Here is a 14171-nt window from a genome sequence, read left to right as displayed (position 1 = left end):
AGGGGTAGAAGCAGAGAAGGACAGGGAAGGAGAGAGGCCTGCTGGGAGCATGAGGGAACAGAGAGAGTAGAAGTGGGGCTAGGGTAGCTAGCTGTCCTCTTTATTAGCTGCCGCCTGACTCACAGCTGAGGGCAGGGAGGGATGCTGCAAGCCTAGGTCCCTGAGAGGAGCCTAGTGGGAATCCCCCTTAACCAGCAGAGGGGGTGTTAACCCCAGTGTTGTAACTGCTGGAGATCTGACCGTACCCTTGGGAACTGGAGGAAAACTAGGGTTCCCAGATGGGTGAGTAGTTAGTTCAGGGTCACCTCTAGCCAGCTGCTGTGATAGTCACTGTGCTCTTGCAGTGGTCTGACCACTGTGTTTTCAGGGCCTTTCCCAGCAGGAGCAGAAACAACAGGTTACAGGAAGACTTGCCAGGGTGGGAGTGATGGAGACACAGGCTAGAAGAAAAGACCGAGGTGCCTGAGTCCATCAGAATTCATTGGCTGTGGGTTCCAAAGAGGTGGCCAGGGACAGATGGGTGCAGATGCACTCAGGTCTTAGCCGTAGCCGTGGTCATCCTGTCACCTTGTGACGACCACATGTCCCTGTGTGTTCCCTCTTTCCTCAGAACTCCCATTCTGCTCTGTTCCACCTTCTAGGCAGGGCAGACCACAGCCCCTGGGTGGAAAGAGGGCCAGCTAAATGAGAGTCAGGGTGGAATTTTTTACCTAGTGCCCCAGCACGGTGGATCTGGTGTCGCATGACACTTGAGCTGCTGGGCCCTCCTGCTTCTCTGCTCACACTCCTTTGGAGCTGGAGGAGGCTGATTCTAACTGGGCCTCATTCTTTAAGTTAGTCCTTAGGAGCCCAACACACAATGATGCAGAGCACCTCTCAGTGGAGGAAGCACACGGCAGCCTGACAGCAGAAGGGTGTTACCTCAGGAAACTGCCCCCCTTGGAGAACTGACATAATTAGAACTAAAACCCAATAGAAATTGCTAACTGATGACTACAACTTGTCATGAAGCATTCTGTGGAACCTGTAATTGAGTGGCTACCAGGACATTGTAAACATGATTTTCTTGGGACGTGAACTGTGGCTTTTGCAAAGAAAGCACAGGTTTAAGTAACCTACATTGATTCCCGAAAGAAAGAAAGAAAGAAAGAAAGAAAGAAAGAAAGAAAGAAAGAAAGAAAGAAAGAGAAAAAGGTGTATATAAACAGGAACCAGGAGGTCACACTTATTTAGACTCAAAAAGTCTTTCACATTGTAGAGTAGTCTTTTTACATACCTAGCCCTCTGTGACCTCTTGTTGACAGTCATATCCGCAAACCAAGTTACATCATTGGCAGTGTAAACCAGCCCCCTGGTGTTGACTCTTGTCACAGGACTGTAGGGCCTTAAGCCTATAATTTACCGGTGATGTATCATGCAGATTCTCTGGGGCAGACATTGATGTTTGCTGTCCCTGCTTTGGTGACACTTTAAAGTGCAAACAAAATGAGTAGAATGACTTCCGGAACGGATCCTGTTTTTGTCCAGAACTTGCATTAGTGTTTGCATCTGTCCCTTATTTAAGAGTAGCCGGGTCTAACTAAGCCTTCATGTCAGCTCTAGAAGAGATGAGTCAAGGGGACCTGCAGATGGGAAGGAGTGCAGGGGGCTCTGCCTCCCACCTGAGCTCCTTTGCAGTCTCAGGAAGACTTCCCATGGACTTCCCATCATCCTCCGTGGATGTGAAGATGCCGGCCGTAGTGTACTCTGAGCTGCAGGCCCGAGCTAAGTGGAATGTGTTCACAATGCCCTCTGCTCTCTTCCAGCCCATTGCTAGCTGTGTCTTTTGCCACCTGCTGTGCTGTGCCAGGAGTGGCCCTTCTGACCTGGGGAGTGAATCCACTCACAGGGGCCTTGGGGGTCTTCAACATTTTCCTGTATACCTGTTGTTACACACCACTGAAGAGGATCAGCATCATCAATACCTGGGTTGGAGCTGTGGTTGGAGCCATCCCTCCTGTCATGGGCTGGACGGCTGCCACCGGAAGCCTTGATGCTGGTGAGTGTCTCCTGGTGTGACAGTGGCTTTCTCAACAGACAGGGTCGTCAGTGCCAGTTGTGAGAGCTCCCGAGTCTTCCAAGTGAACCCGTCGCCTACCAGGCAAAGGCTCCGTAGGACTTGGGGCAGTTCCATTTTAGTCTGCTGACTCTTATGACGAAAGTGTTGATGGGGCAGCCCTGAGCTGAAGGGGTCCCATGTCATCCTAGCATGGGAGACATAGGGAAGGCCTAAGAGAAAACAGGAGGCAATGCTGTCTCCGCCTGACTGCAGATGGAGGGAGGAAAGGCCCTCAAACGAGTGATAAAATCGGAACACGAGGACCTGCTGATTTACTTGGGGAGGCCCAGTCCATCAGGAACTTCCGTCTCCTGTTAAAGTCATGTCACGTAGCTGACAAGCCTCCTTCCTGACCCTGGAACAGGCTCATTTGCCCTTGTGAGAAAACAGATTATCTTCATTAGCTCCTCGTTTACTTTTACATGATAGGCTTAAATCATTCATGCTGTCTACAGTAGAACCACCCAGTGGGTCTACACATTGGTAGTGTATCACAGCTGGATTTGTGGGGTGAAAATTGCTCATTTACCATCTGTGAGGGGAGCTCCACAGTCTGATTAGTCAAGTAATTGGTGTTTTGACCGACACGTAGGAAGGAAGTGGTGAGGTTTCCTGCAATATCTGTAAGTACATATTTTTCACATGAGGGATCAAAAGGCAGTGGCCACACACCGTTGCCCTGTGAGCCACACTTCTGAAACTTTATAAAAGCTCATACACTGTGATTTGGCAGACGCACAAATGCCATTACACCTTTGCCATGCTCATCTCCTCGAATGGTTTTAATATCCTGTAAGTGGTGGGTTTTAATGAATATACAAATACAGCATTCTAAAACGTATGTGCTCCTTTGCTCTGCGATAAACTAAGCTCCAGCCTCAGCCACGTGGGAGGCAGCAGCAACAAAGGGCTTCAGAGCAAGATGCGAACCCTGTTTGCTGCTGACCTTGGACCTGAACTTGGCCCCTCTGGCAGCCTCCTGACCTGCCACTTAGAGCTCATAATAGTCTCTCCTTGTAGAATGGTTCTGAGGACAGAGGGGTGGTCACTGTAGGTAACTTATGTAAGGAAGAAATTTATTTTGTACAACTACAGAAGCTGGGACATTCAAAGTTTAAAACCCAGCAGCTGGGCATTTGCCACCAAGCCTAATGACCTGAGTTCAATCTCTGGGACCCACATGTTAGAAGGAGCGAATCAACTTGAGCAAGTTTTCCTTTTACCTCCAAGTGTGCACATACCACACACATATACTAAATAGATGTTTATGTTTTTAATCTTAAAGAACCCTGCATCCAGTAAGGGCCCCAGACTGTCAGTGCATAGTAGAAGAACAACAACAAAAGACAGTGAACACTGATGTGTTTCATAAAACCAAAATATATTTTATAGAGCCAAGGATATATTTTATAGAGCACTGTATGGTGCTGTGGGAGGGTTTGGCTCAGTGGACCCATGCTAAGGCACCACCACCCCCAGGTACTAGCCATTTGATAAGGGAGCAGAGGCAAAGAAAGAGAGGGGACAGAGAGAGAGACAAAGAGACAGAGAGGGCACCGAGAAGGAGAAGGAAGGAGAGGGGGAGGGGAAGGGGAGAGGTGGCGATGGCAGCAGTAGCTGGCCAGGAACATGTGAGAAAGGGGGGAAGGGGAGAGAGAGAGAAAGGTATCAGAGAGAGAAGTGTCAGAGAGAGAGAGGGAGAGGGAGAGGCCAAACAGTCCCTTTTGTAGCAAGCCAGGCCTACATGACTGTTGCTAGGTAACTGTTGGGCCTGTTGGGCAGAGCTAGAAGGAATGCCAACAAACGAAACACTCAACTTGAGATCAGACTCAGTCACAAGCTCTTGTGTAACCAGTGTTGGTCTGTGTGTGAGAATGGGCCATGGGGCTCCCTAGACTGTAGGCTTGCAGCCCATCCTTTGTGGAGGCACATTAGTCTGTTCTAGACTGTGTTCTGGAGCGTGGTGTGGCTCAGCTTGCAATAGCTGCTTTTCCTTATGGTGTGAGCTGGCTCGGTGGGGAAGGCAGGACGGACATTCAGTTCCCTAGCTATTGTTTGGAAGACCGGGGTCCTCCCTGTGGCCCCAAGCTTAGCAGGGCCTCTAGTGAAGTCTCTCCCTGGGTGCAGTAGACTCTGAGTCTTCACTCTGCTTTAGCAGCTCATGCGGAGAGCCTTCCCTATATACCACTAGCCCTCCCACCCTGACCAGTATTCCACTTGGTGCATGTGCTAGCTAATGGCTTGCAACTTAACAGGCACTACAGCCATCTGGGGAGAGGGGACTTCAACTGAGCTTCCATCAAATTGCCTATAGACAACTCTGTGGGACATTTTATTGATTAATGATTGTGAGAGGGTCCAGCTCAGTGTGAGTGCAGAGTCTGTGCTGGTAGTCTGGATTTTATTTTTAAAAAGTAGGCTGAGCAGGCCATGGAGAGCAAGCTAGCAAGTATCCCTCCGTGGCCTTTGCTGTAGCTTCTGACTCCAGGTTCCTGCTTGCTTGACTTCCCTCAGTGATGGGCTAGTACCTGGAAGTATACGATGAAGTGAACCTTTTCCTCCGCAAGGTGGGTGTGATTATACAGTTCATCAGAGCGACAGAAAGCAAACTAGGACAGAGCACTCACCCTGACTTCACTCATCACACCCACCACCACCCAGTTCAACCTTCTGTGCACCCCTAAACTCTGACCCTCACAGTAATTTCCTGGACTCTGAGGTGGAGACCATGAAAGAGAGTGAGTGGCTGCCCAGGTTCCATATTGTTAGTACTCCTGGTTCCTCCGTGAGGTAGGCCCACCTAGGAAGAGGTAACAATGGCTAGGTGAAGGCAGTCTAGTCCAGGACCATGGAAAACTCAGAACTGTTCTGTAGCCTCCTACCCTAAGGGCCGGCTCTCTTTATACTCCCAGAAATGTCCTTGTGATGGCTTGAGACATGATATATGTGGATTCCTGTTGCCTCCTCAAAGGCCAGACAGGAAAAATTCATGAAAGTCCCCACTTTAAAGTGAGCACTCTTGTGTTGAGGGCCAAGCTAGACTCGGCTAAACTGCTAACAAACATGATTAGAATTATTGTTTTTAAAGGGCGAGAAGATGGGTCGGTAAGTTGCATACAGGTGCTGTCCGAATCCCCAGCACGCACATAAAAGTCAGGCGTGACTATGTACGCTTGTAACCTCAGCTCTGGGTGGCAGTGCCTGAGGAATCCGATCGCCGGAGATTGCTGGCTGTCACCTTAGCTCCGGGCTCAGTGAGAAACCCGGCTTCGAGGGACTAAACCAGAGCAGGACAACTGACATCCTCCTCTGGCCTTTGTTCACACATGTACAGGCATGTGCAACTGGAAACACACATGAAATAGATTAAGTTTGACATAGTCTTTCTGTAACCCTAATTTTAATTGTATACAGACGTGTTAAGTGACAGGTGGCAGAGGGACCAGGCATGCCTTGTTAGCAGATGATGAGTACCCAGTTGTCTGGAAAAAGACATCCATTATCAGCTTGAACAGAACCTGGTATGAAACAGAGGATTTCTGAAACCAGCAGGAGACATTTCCTTGTAGGCGTCTACATTGACTTCTGTTCTTTGTCTTGGAATTTTCTGACTCTCCAGCTCAGTGGACTGGGGAAGGGGGAGCACAAACTTGAGGCGAACCTTAGTAAACACTTTCAAAAAGAAAAAAGCTGTATCACCTACCTAACCCTTGGGGGGGAGTTACAGAAAAGGTAGTGCTCGCTCTGTGTGAACAGGCTCATGGTGTTCATCCTACAGAGCCTGGATGAGGACGAGCAAACCCTGTATCTGTCAACATGTGCAGGGAACAGAAGCTAAGAGACTATGTTCCAGGTGCTTACTGCTGGTGTTTTAGGACCTAAGATGAATGAAATTTAATACAATTTAGTCATCTTATAGAACTGCCCTGTTCAGGAGGGTAGCTATGAACCATAGATAGCTATTTAATTTTTAAATCAAATAAATGTAAATGTCCTCAATTCCACTAGCCATCATTCAGGTGTCCAGAGCCATATTTGGTTCGCAGCTGCCATCCTGGTAGTACAGAGCAAAACCTTTGAAAACTTAGCAAGGTTAGATAAAATAGGTCATTGGAAACACATCCTTGCGAGGCCCAGGGCCTCAGTGGGCAACACCTCTGCCACATGCCTGCTGCCCTGTGTACTTCATATTCAGGGCCCAGAGAGACTGGACAGACCAACTACGGTCTGAATTGTGAACTAAGGAATACCTTTACTTATTGTCAGTGTTTGTCGTATCAAGTTTCCATCCATAGAGAGTTCATTCAGAAACCACCACCTAAAAGCAAAGAGTCTTTCTAAAGCTGTGTCCACTGCCTGATGTGTGTGCCCTTTGACAGTGGTTTTAGTATGCACCTGTCCCTGTCTTGCTAAAGCGAAGCACTGATTCACAGGCTCCGAGCCCTCCTTTTTCCCAGAGTGCTTACTGGGCTTTCATGTGGCTCTGGTAGTGTCTAAGAATGTCACATCCATAAGTTCCCGGGTGCTGCTAATGCCCCTGGCCCAGAAACCACACTTCTCAAATTCACAAAGACAGAATTCTAAAGAGCCACAGCCTTAGGGTACCTCAGAAATTCCTAGAGAGTGGGACTGATATTGGTTCAAACTGTATGGACAGTATCATGTGTGCTGTCTACAGAGGTCAGCGACCACCAGGGTTCTTGTGGTGGTCTTGGGGGACATAGATGGATGGAAAGAGCTTTTCTGAGAGGAAAAACTGGCAAAGCCTTTCCTTTCTTCTGTAGTATCTCCAGACCACCTAACCTTTGAGCCTTTAGAGAAGTCCAACATAGCAGTCTTTGGAACACCTAGTGAACAGAGCGTGACAGCAGGAGGGGGAATCTGGAGGTCACTCATGTGGGCATTGAGTTAAGGAAGCAAGAGCAGCTGGGAGATGGCTCACTCCACTGCCCACTCAGACCAGGCACTACTGCCAGTTTTACCCTCTCAACAAACTAATGCCCATAGTCACTTCACTGCAGGTGTTAAGGCCCTACTGTGTGCTTGGCTTTGAGAGATACAAAACTAACTAAAACTCACTCCTGACCTCATGCAAACCATGTCTGAGCTTCTAGGAGAGGCAGACAGACACTACTAAGCCTTAGCTTAGGGTCTTCTGTGGGTGTGGGCTCCCCACACTTCCCACAAGACTTTAGAGGCCAATTGACTCTTGAAGGAATGCGAGCCTGTTAGTTGAGAACCAGAGAGATGATGTTGTGTGGGCCGAGACCGGGCTGGGCCCGTAGTGACACCTGCAGAGAAATTGATAATGCAGTAAAAGATGGTAAAGACCCATGATGATTGTACCTGCCAAGTCTGGAGTACTGGGATGGTTGACAGGGATATGCGGTAGGTTCTCCTGTGAGTTTGCAGAGCCTGCCTTCACTGTAGTCTCAGGCTCACATGCCTTCTCTCACCACCCACGCCCTCTGCTTCACATTCCCTGCTCTTCTTTCTTACAAGACTTCCAATCCTAGCCCTGCCCTTCATCCTCCCTGGTCAGTATTTCAGTGAAGCATCGTTCTGATCACCCTTTGAAGGAGCAACTTGTTAGCTCCAACCGCCTGGGGGTAGGCAGAGTGTGTGTGAAGGGAGGCAGATTGACTGCATATCCTCCATTCCTTTGCCTGCCCCCATCCCTACCCTAGAAAACTAGTGCCCACATAAGCCAGCACCAACACTGTAGTGGCCCTGTCACTACAGACCATGGCTCCCTCTGCAGAAAACTAGTTGGGCTCAGTAGCTAGAGGTCAGGACTGGAGAGGAAGCCGCTCGCCAGCCTGTGTCTAAGTCCTGTGCCCTATGGCCCTTCCTGTAGAGAGAAGTGTGAGGAGCCTGTGTGTCACCGTAACCCACGGAGAAAGGGCAAGGACCGTGTCCAGAAGCACTCTCCGTCCCTTGTTGGCATGGATTTGTTTGTAGCGTCTGTACTAGCCACAGGGCTGGGTGATGCCCTCCATAGGCCACTGGGCAATGAAGCCTCCACTGGCCTCCACTCTCCTGCAAGGACAAAGCCACGAGGGAATATATCCCATAGGTTCTGAGTCTTTTCCCACAACTACTTTGATCCCCACCCCCCTTTGTTTCCGATGATGGAAAAGAATTTGTGTTGAGGGTGCTCTGGTTGGGAAGGCCCTGGCAGCTTCAGATCTGCCTGGGCTGGGCTGTTGTCCATCACAGGACAAGCGAGGTGGGATTTGGGGGTGATGAAGAGGATTAAGCACATTAGCAGGCGAGAATCGTGAAAGCTAAACAAATGTCAGTTGTTCTTGATACTTGCTATTTTATAGCTGCACGGAAGGCTGGAAACCACTCAGCTCTCTCCCAGCCGCACAGCCAAAGGCTTTGTTTGTGGCTGTCATATCAAGGCGGTCAGGGTGCGGCAGCCAACTGCTTCTGAGTGCTGGGGGGAGGGGGGGTTGTGGGGGGGTGCCTGCCTTTTACAAAGCCCTTCTGTCTAAGGAGTGAGCCAATACGATGGGATTTTACCTGTCCCCACTTTCCTTGGCTTCAGATGTGGCCTTTTCCTTCCACTACCTAATCATCCTGCCTTTATTTTATTAATTGTTTAGAGCAGAAACATTAAAACAGCTCTGTGGCTCGATAGAACTCAGGAAGACGGTCTCCAGCTGCTGACCCAGCTAGCCTGCAGCCTCAGGAGCTGAAGCACTTGTTTTGGGGAGCAGTGATGGCAATGGCAGAAGTGACCTGCTGGAACCCCAGTGAAGAAGTCCCTTGGGGGCCTGGCCAGATAAGTGGCTGGCAGCTGACATTGCAGCCCCAGTCAGCGGCCTGGAGCCATACCCATTAGGCCTCTCTGCACTGTTTATCTCCAGAGACTGTTTATCTGAGGCCTGCTCCCTTCTCTTTCCCTCCCCCTCTCCAAAGCCACATCCCTGCATCACCTCATTCTTAGAGATGCTGGGATTCTGTGTTGTCATTTCCTAAGTCTAGAGAAAGCCCTTGTTTTAAGTCTTCGTTGAGCCGCCTCCATGGTGAAGATGGTAAGAGTCTTTTAGAGTTGATTGTTACTCTGGTTTGTAATTCAGGTGCTATGTGATAAACATTAATTATGTCAACCAGCATTGAATTACAAATGAGGACTCAGAAATGGGCTCTTATCAGGGGGTGACACTTGGCAGATGGATGGCTTTAGTAACAAAAAAAGAGTGAGTTGTTTTAACCTCGACTGGTAAACTGCAAACCCTAACTGCTTTCCACGGTTTACCTCCGGTAGTCCCAGATGAGAGAAGAGAGCCAGAGGGGATTCCTTCACTCATTTATTCCACAAATATTTATGGAAGGCTTACTAAATACCCGACACTGTCGAACCCAAGTATCTGAAAAGATTTCCTTTAAAACCCTGCCTCCACTTGACTCAGACAGACTCAATAGTGTCTGTTCCTGAGATGTTACCTTAACTGGCCTGGAGCAAGACTTAACTAAGATAAACAGCATCGCTTTCTCCTTCTTTTGTGGGGTTGGTAGGGGGTAGAACAGGACAGAGTCTCACTGTATAGACCAAGCTGGACTTGAACTTAACAGAAATCTGCCTCCTGTCTCTCTCCCGAATGCTGGGATTAAAGACCCATACCACCACAACCATCAATAAACCATATCTTTGTAATTCAAAGACAAAATAAAGTAAGTTTGACTTTTATGGAAATATTAGCAAAGGCCATTTAGAACCCAATTTTACCCAGCGTTGACATCAGGACAGAAAAGATCTGTGAAGGAAAGTAGCTGTACATGTGTTGCTGGTGTAGAATTGCAGAGAAGCTGCATTTGGTCAGTTCTTGCTGATCTCACTGCCGGCCGGAACTGGTTCTAGCTTCAAGGGTGCCAAGCCAGTGCCTCCTGGGTGAGGTGACAGAGCAGGCCTTGGCTGGCCAGCCTCAGCAGCACACAGTGCCTGGTGCTGAATGCCCATAGGATTAGCCCTGGTGATGCCAGGTAGCCTTGGAGGATGAGGATAAGGACTTTGATGGGAACCAGGGGGACTTTGACTTCTGGAAAGAGTTTGTGGTGTCCTCAGACTTGTAGGGAGGTAGTTAGAGAAAGGTCAGAGCTTTGTACTTCTTAGCCTTCGAGTGCAGCTTCTCCAGAGTCTGTGATGGAAGGTTAGAAAGAGCACCTCAGGGTAGAGAGAACCCCAAGCCCCTGCCACGCCTCCTCTTCATTATTCCCGAGTCCCTTGCAAAGAATTCTACACGTTGGAAATGCCCACTGGTGTTCCTGTCTCCAGAGGACTTATAATGTGGCCTTTTGTCTCTCCTGTGTGGTTGATAAACTAGTCCACTTCCTGCTCCCTTTATCTGTCTCTCCATAGAAGTCTATTGCACTGAGGCTGACCACACATGTTAGTCCTCAAAAAAAAAGAAAAAATGAACCACACAGCCGTAAGGTCTGTGACCCTGGGACAGCTCTGCTTCCACCAGCATCCTCAGCTGTCCAACCCTGAAAGCACACCTGTGACCAGCCATAGAGCAGGCGAGCTGCATGGCCCACATTTAGAGAGGAGCCTGTTGGGCCAAACCCAACCCCAGCTATCATCGCAGTGGGGTTGTTATCCTTACTAAGGCCTTGTGTGGATGCTGAATGCCAGTGGATGGGCTTCAGTAGGGGTAGCAGGTACCCACCAGGCATCCCCAAAGGAACTATCGTGGCAAGGGTGCTTGCCGAGTGCTCCTACTTTAGGGTCCCCACCCTTCTGGGAAGGTACTGTGTGGCTGAATTGCGAAGCTTCCTTTGTCAATAGTGACAGAAGAGCATTTTTGGACTTGGGCAGAGATAGAAATGAGGGAGCCCCCACCCCCACCCCACATCTGTTTCTTGTAGTAATAACAAATAGTTTTGAAGAGAACTGAAAATTCTCGCCAAGTGTCACTTGGAAGACAGCGCTGAGAGCAGGCTTGTGGTTGGGCCAGCATTCTCTCTGCTGTTCACACATGTGCTGTGAATGCCTTTCTCTCTCACATAATAAGCAAGGGGATTCTTGTAGCCATCACTGAGCAGCAGAGTCACTGTCCTAAAGACCCACTCCCACAGGTGCCCAGCTGCCCCCTAGATTACTCCTGTGATTAAAGGGGAGGAAAGCCGATGTTTTCTCCCAGGTAGGTCTAAGAAAATGAGGCAGCTTGTTTGAAAGAAGCAGAAGCTGGGCATAGTGTCATGCACTAGTAGTAATCCCTGCACTCAGGAGGCTAAGGCAGGAGGATTGCTTTAAGTTTGAGGCCACCCTGGACTCCATGGAGAATTCCATCCCAAACTGGCCTGATGAGTGGGATGCAGCCTCTAAAAACATAAAAGTGAAAAGGAAAGAGAGGGCGAGAACAAAGACTTCATGAACGAGTAGGTGGCACCACTCGCCCTGTGCTTCTTGCAGGGGCCATGCCTCGCTCCCCAGCCAAGTGCGGTACCTTCTCTCTATAGCCTGCAAGTCCTGTCTGTCCCTAAGGTGTTACTTCCCACAGACTGCAACTCCATTTGTGTTGTCTCCTTCCCTGGCCAGAGCCCAGCAGAGAAACATTAACCCCCCCTCCGTCTGTCCACCCCCCAAAAAACAGACCGTGTCCTCTGGCAGGCAGTTGGTATCTGCTGTCAGGGTGGACAGGCGCCCCAATAAAAATGGGGGTGTGCAGAGCACTCTGTCCGTCCCACCCGGAAGGTGGGCCCCACCGCAGCCCTGAGCTGACCTGGGCCGTCCTGCTCCGACTCACCTTATCTTGATGAAGCAAGTGGTTTGTTTTCCTTCTCCTCCCGAGCTGCAGCAGTTGAAGCGCATCAGGCAGAGCTGTGGGTGGTTTTCCCACTGCAGTCCATTAATTGTGGATCCTAGAGAGATTTCATTGTGACACGAGCCAAACCCGTACCAGCTTCCTCTCAGAAACAGCAGCTTGCTGCCCTTTCAGAGCTGAGCTTCTGTCTGGGCTCTCTTGTTCTGAGTCGAAGCACAGCCAAGACTTTCCGTTGCACAACACAGACTACTGCAGTTGGCACACCAGAGGCTGAGGGGACAGTGAGGGGCAGAGCTGGAGAAAGAGTCCCCACTGCTGCCGTTTTAGCCATGTCAGGTTTGTTCTTTCTCAGTCATTTCTAGAATAAAACCCACCTGGAGCTCTGAGCCTTACCATCCCTCCCCTGGGCCCTCCTGTCTCCCCTCAGCCATGCCCAGGCTCTGTTGCCACAATGACAAAACACTTCCTACTCTTGTCATAACTCCGCCCCATGCTGCTGTGGCTGTCATTACTGTATATCATACTCAGCCCAAGGCCTGAGGGTCCAAGACAGCTCATGAGATCTACTAGGGCTTCCCCAAACATGAAGCTCGGGGTCCTAAAGGCCACCCTGTGCCCTGAGAATCTCCACCACCTGACAGTCGCAGAGTTAGCTGTATTGTCCCATCAAAACATGAGGATGTCTCTGTCACCACCATTTGCTCCTTCAGCTGCTCCAGCCTTCCCTGCCTGCCTTCCAATCCCAAGAGAACTCCATGTTAGATAAGTGTCCTGTGTGTGTCACTGAAGCGGGTACCAGGACTCTTAATGAACTAGAAAGTGCCTCTCTTGTTATTTCCAACAAGTCTCTCCCATGGGAATCCCTCCTGTGGGAAGGGTACTACTAAGCATGCTAGAATAATCTGAGAGGAGGGACCACAACTGAGAAAATGCCTCCATCAGAGTGGACTGTAGACGACTCTGTTGGGATGTTATTATCATCATCATCATCAAATGAGTATGTTAAGGCCCAGCCACTGGGTGCAGTGCCCCCTCTGGTCAGGTGGTCCTGAGCTAGCTAAGAAAGCATGTTAAGCAGCCTCTAAGCAGTGGTCCTCCATGGTGCCTCGGTTCCCGCCTCCAGGTTCCTCCTTGTGTCCCTGCTGCAACCTCCCACCTGAGGAGGAGGCCTGTGCCTTGCTTTGAGGCTGAGCCTTGCTTCGGAGATGGCCGCTGACACCTAACTGTTCCTTTCCTCCCCACCCCTCCTCACAGGAGCTCTTCTTCTGGGAGGGATCCTGTACTCCTGGCAGTTCCCCCACTTCAATGCCCTGAGCTGGGGCCTCCGTGAAGACTACTCCCGAGGAGGCTACTGCATGATGTCCGTCACCCACCCAGCCCTCTGCCGGCGGGTGGCACTGCGCCACTGCCTGGCCCTGATTGCTCTGTCGACTGCTGCCCCCGTCCTGGACATCACCACCTGGGTCTTCCCTGTCATCTCCCTCCCCATCAACCTGTACATTTCCTACCTCGGCTTCCGCTTCTACGTGGACGCAGACCGCAGGAGCTCAAGGAAACTGTTCTTCTGCAGCCTGTGGCACCTGCCGTTGCTCCTGCTGATCATGCTCACCTGCAAGCAGCGGCCCGGGCAGGGGGGGGACAAGGGAGAGCCTCCCAGCTGATAGCCAGCCGGCCTGCAGACAGACGCACGTACAGACAGACAGCCCTGCCCTGGGCCAGCAGGAAGCGAATTTTGCTGATTCTGGCAAAGAGAGTTGGATGGTGTCAGCTGGTGGCAGATCATCTGGTGCTGTGTCGTCACTTACCAGTCCTTTTAATATTAATATCCAAACTGCTTCCCAAACAAGAAAGGGACTAGCATACGGGGTCAGTACAAAAAAAAAAAAAGAAAGAAGGAAAGAAAGAAAGAGAGAGAAAGTATATTTCTTCTCCTGGAAAGTCTTTATGCATCTTTCCCTCCAGCCCTGTGTTCTCTCACCCACATGATATATATGCACATCCTCCCTCCCCCACCCCCAGCCGGGCTCCTGAGACACACACACACACACATGCGCGCACATACACACACAAGTGTGTACTCACCACCTGGAGGCCACTGTGGTCATTGCTCAAACAGGCGAGTGCTTGTGACCCAACCTCTGGAGCTCCCACACACTGCCTCAGAAGAACACATACTGTGGCTACAGCACCCCTTCCCTGCCAGTAAGACGGGGCCTGACTAGCTTTGTCTACCCTACCAGCGTTCTCAACCACGTATTTCCTCAAGTAACACAACACCCAGCCTGGGCTACTCACTG

At 50.2% G+C, this 14171-nt stretch overlaps 1 protein-coding gene across 1 annotated transcript in view; it reads left to right on the top strand.

Annotated features, from left to right (window-relative positions):
- Positions 1–13761, top strand: part of LOC110331676 (protoheme IX farnesyltransferase, mitochondrial) — a 115183-nt gene extending 101422 nt beyond the window's left edge. The window contains exons 6-7 of the mRNA XM_021212474.1: positions 1806–2038; positions 13129–13761. Coding sequence (XP_021068133.1) covers positions 1806–2038; positions 13129–13535 — 640 coding nt within the window. The 3' untranslated portion in view covers positions 13536–13761. The remainder of the gene's footprint in view (positions 1–1805; positions 2039–13128) is intronic.
- Positions 13762–14171: the final 410 nt, after the last annotated feature.

This window comes from Mus pahari, chromosome 14 (genome assembly GCF_900095145.1).
Source record: "Mus pahari chromosome 14, PAHARI_EIJ_v1.1, whole genome shotgun sequence".
NCBI lineage: Eukaryota > Metazoa > Chordata > Mammalia > Rodentia > Muridae > Mus > Mus pahari.
Note: the sequence above shows the minus strand (reverse complement) of the source record. Positions and strands in the feature narration are given on the sequence as shown.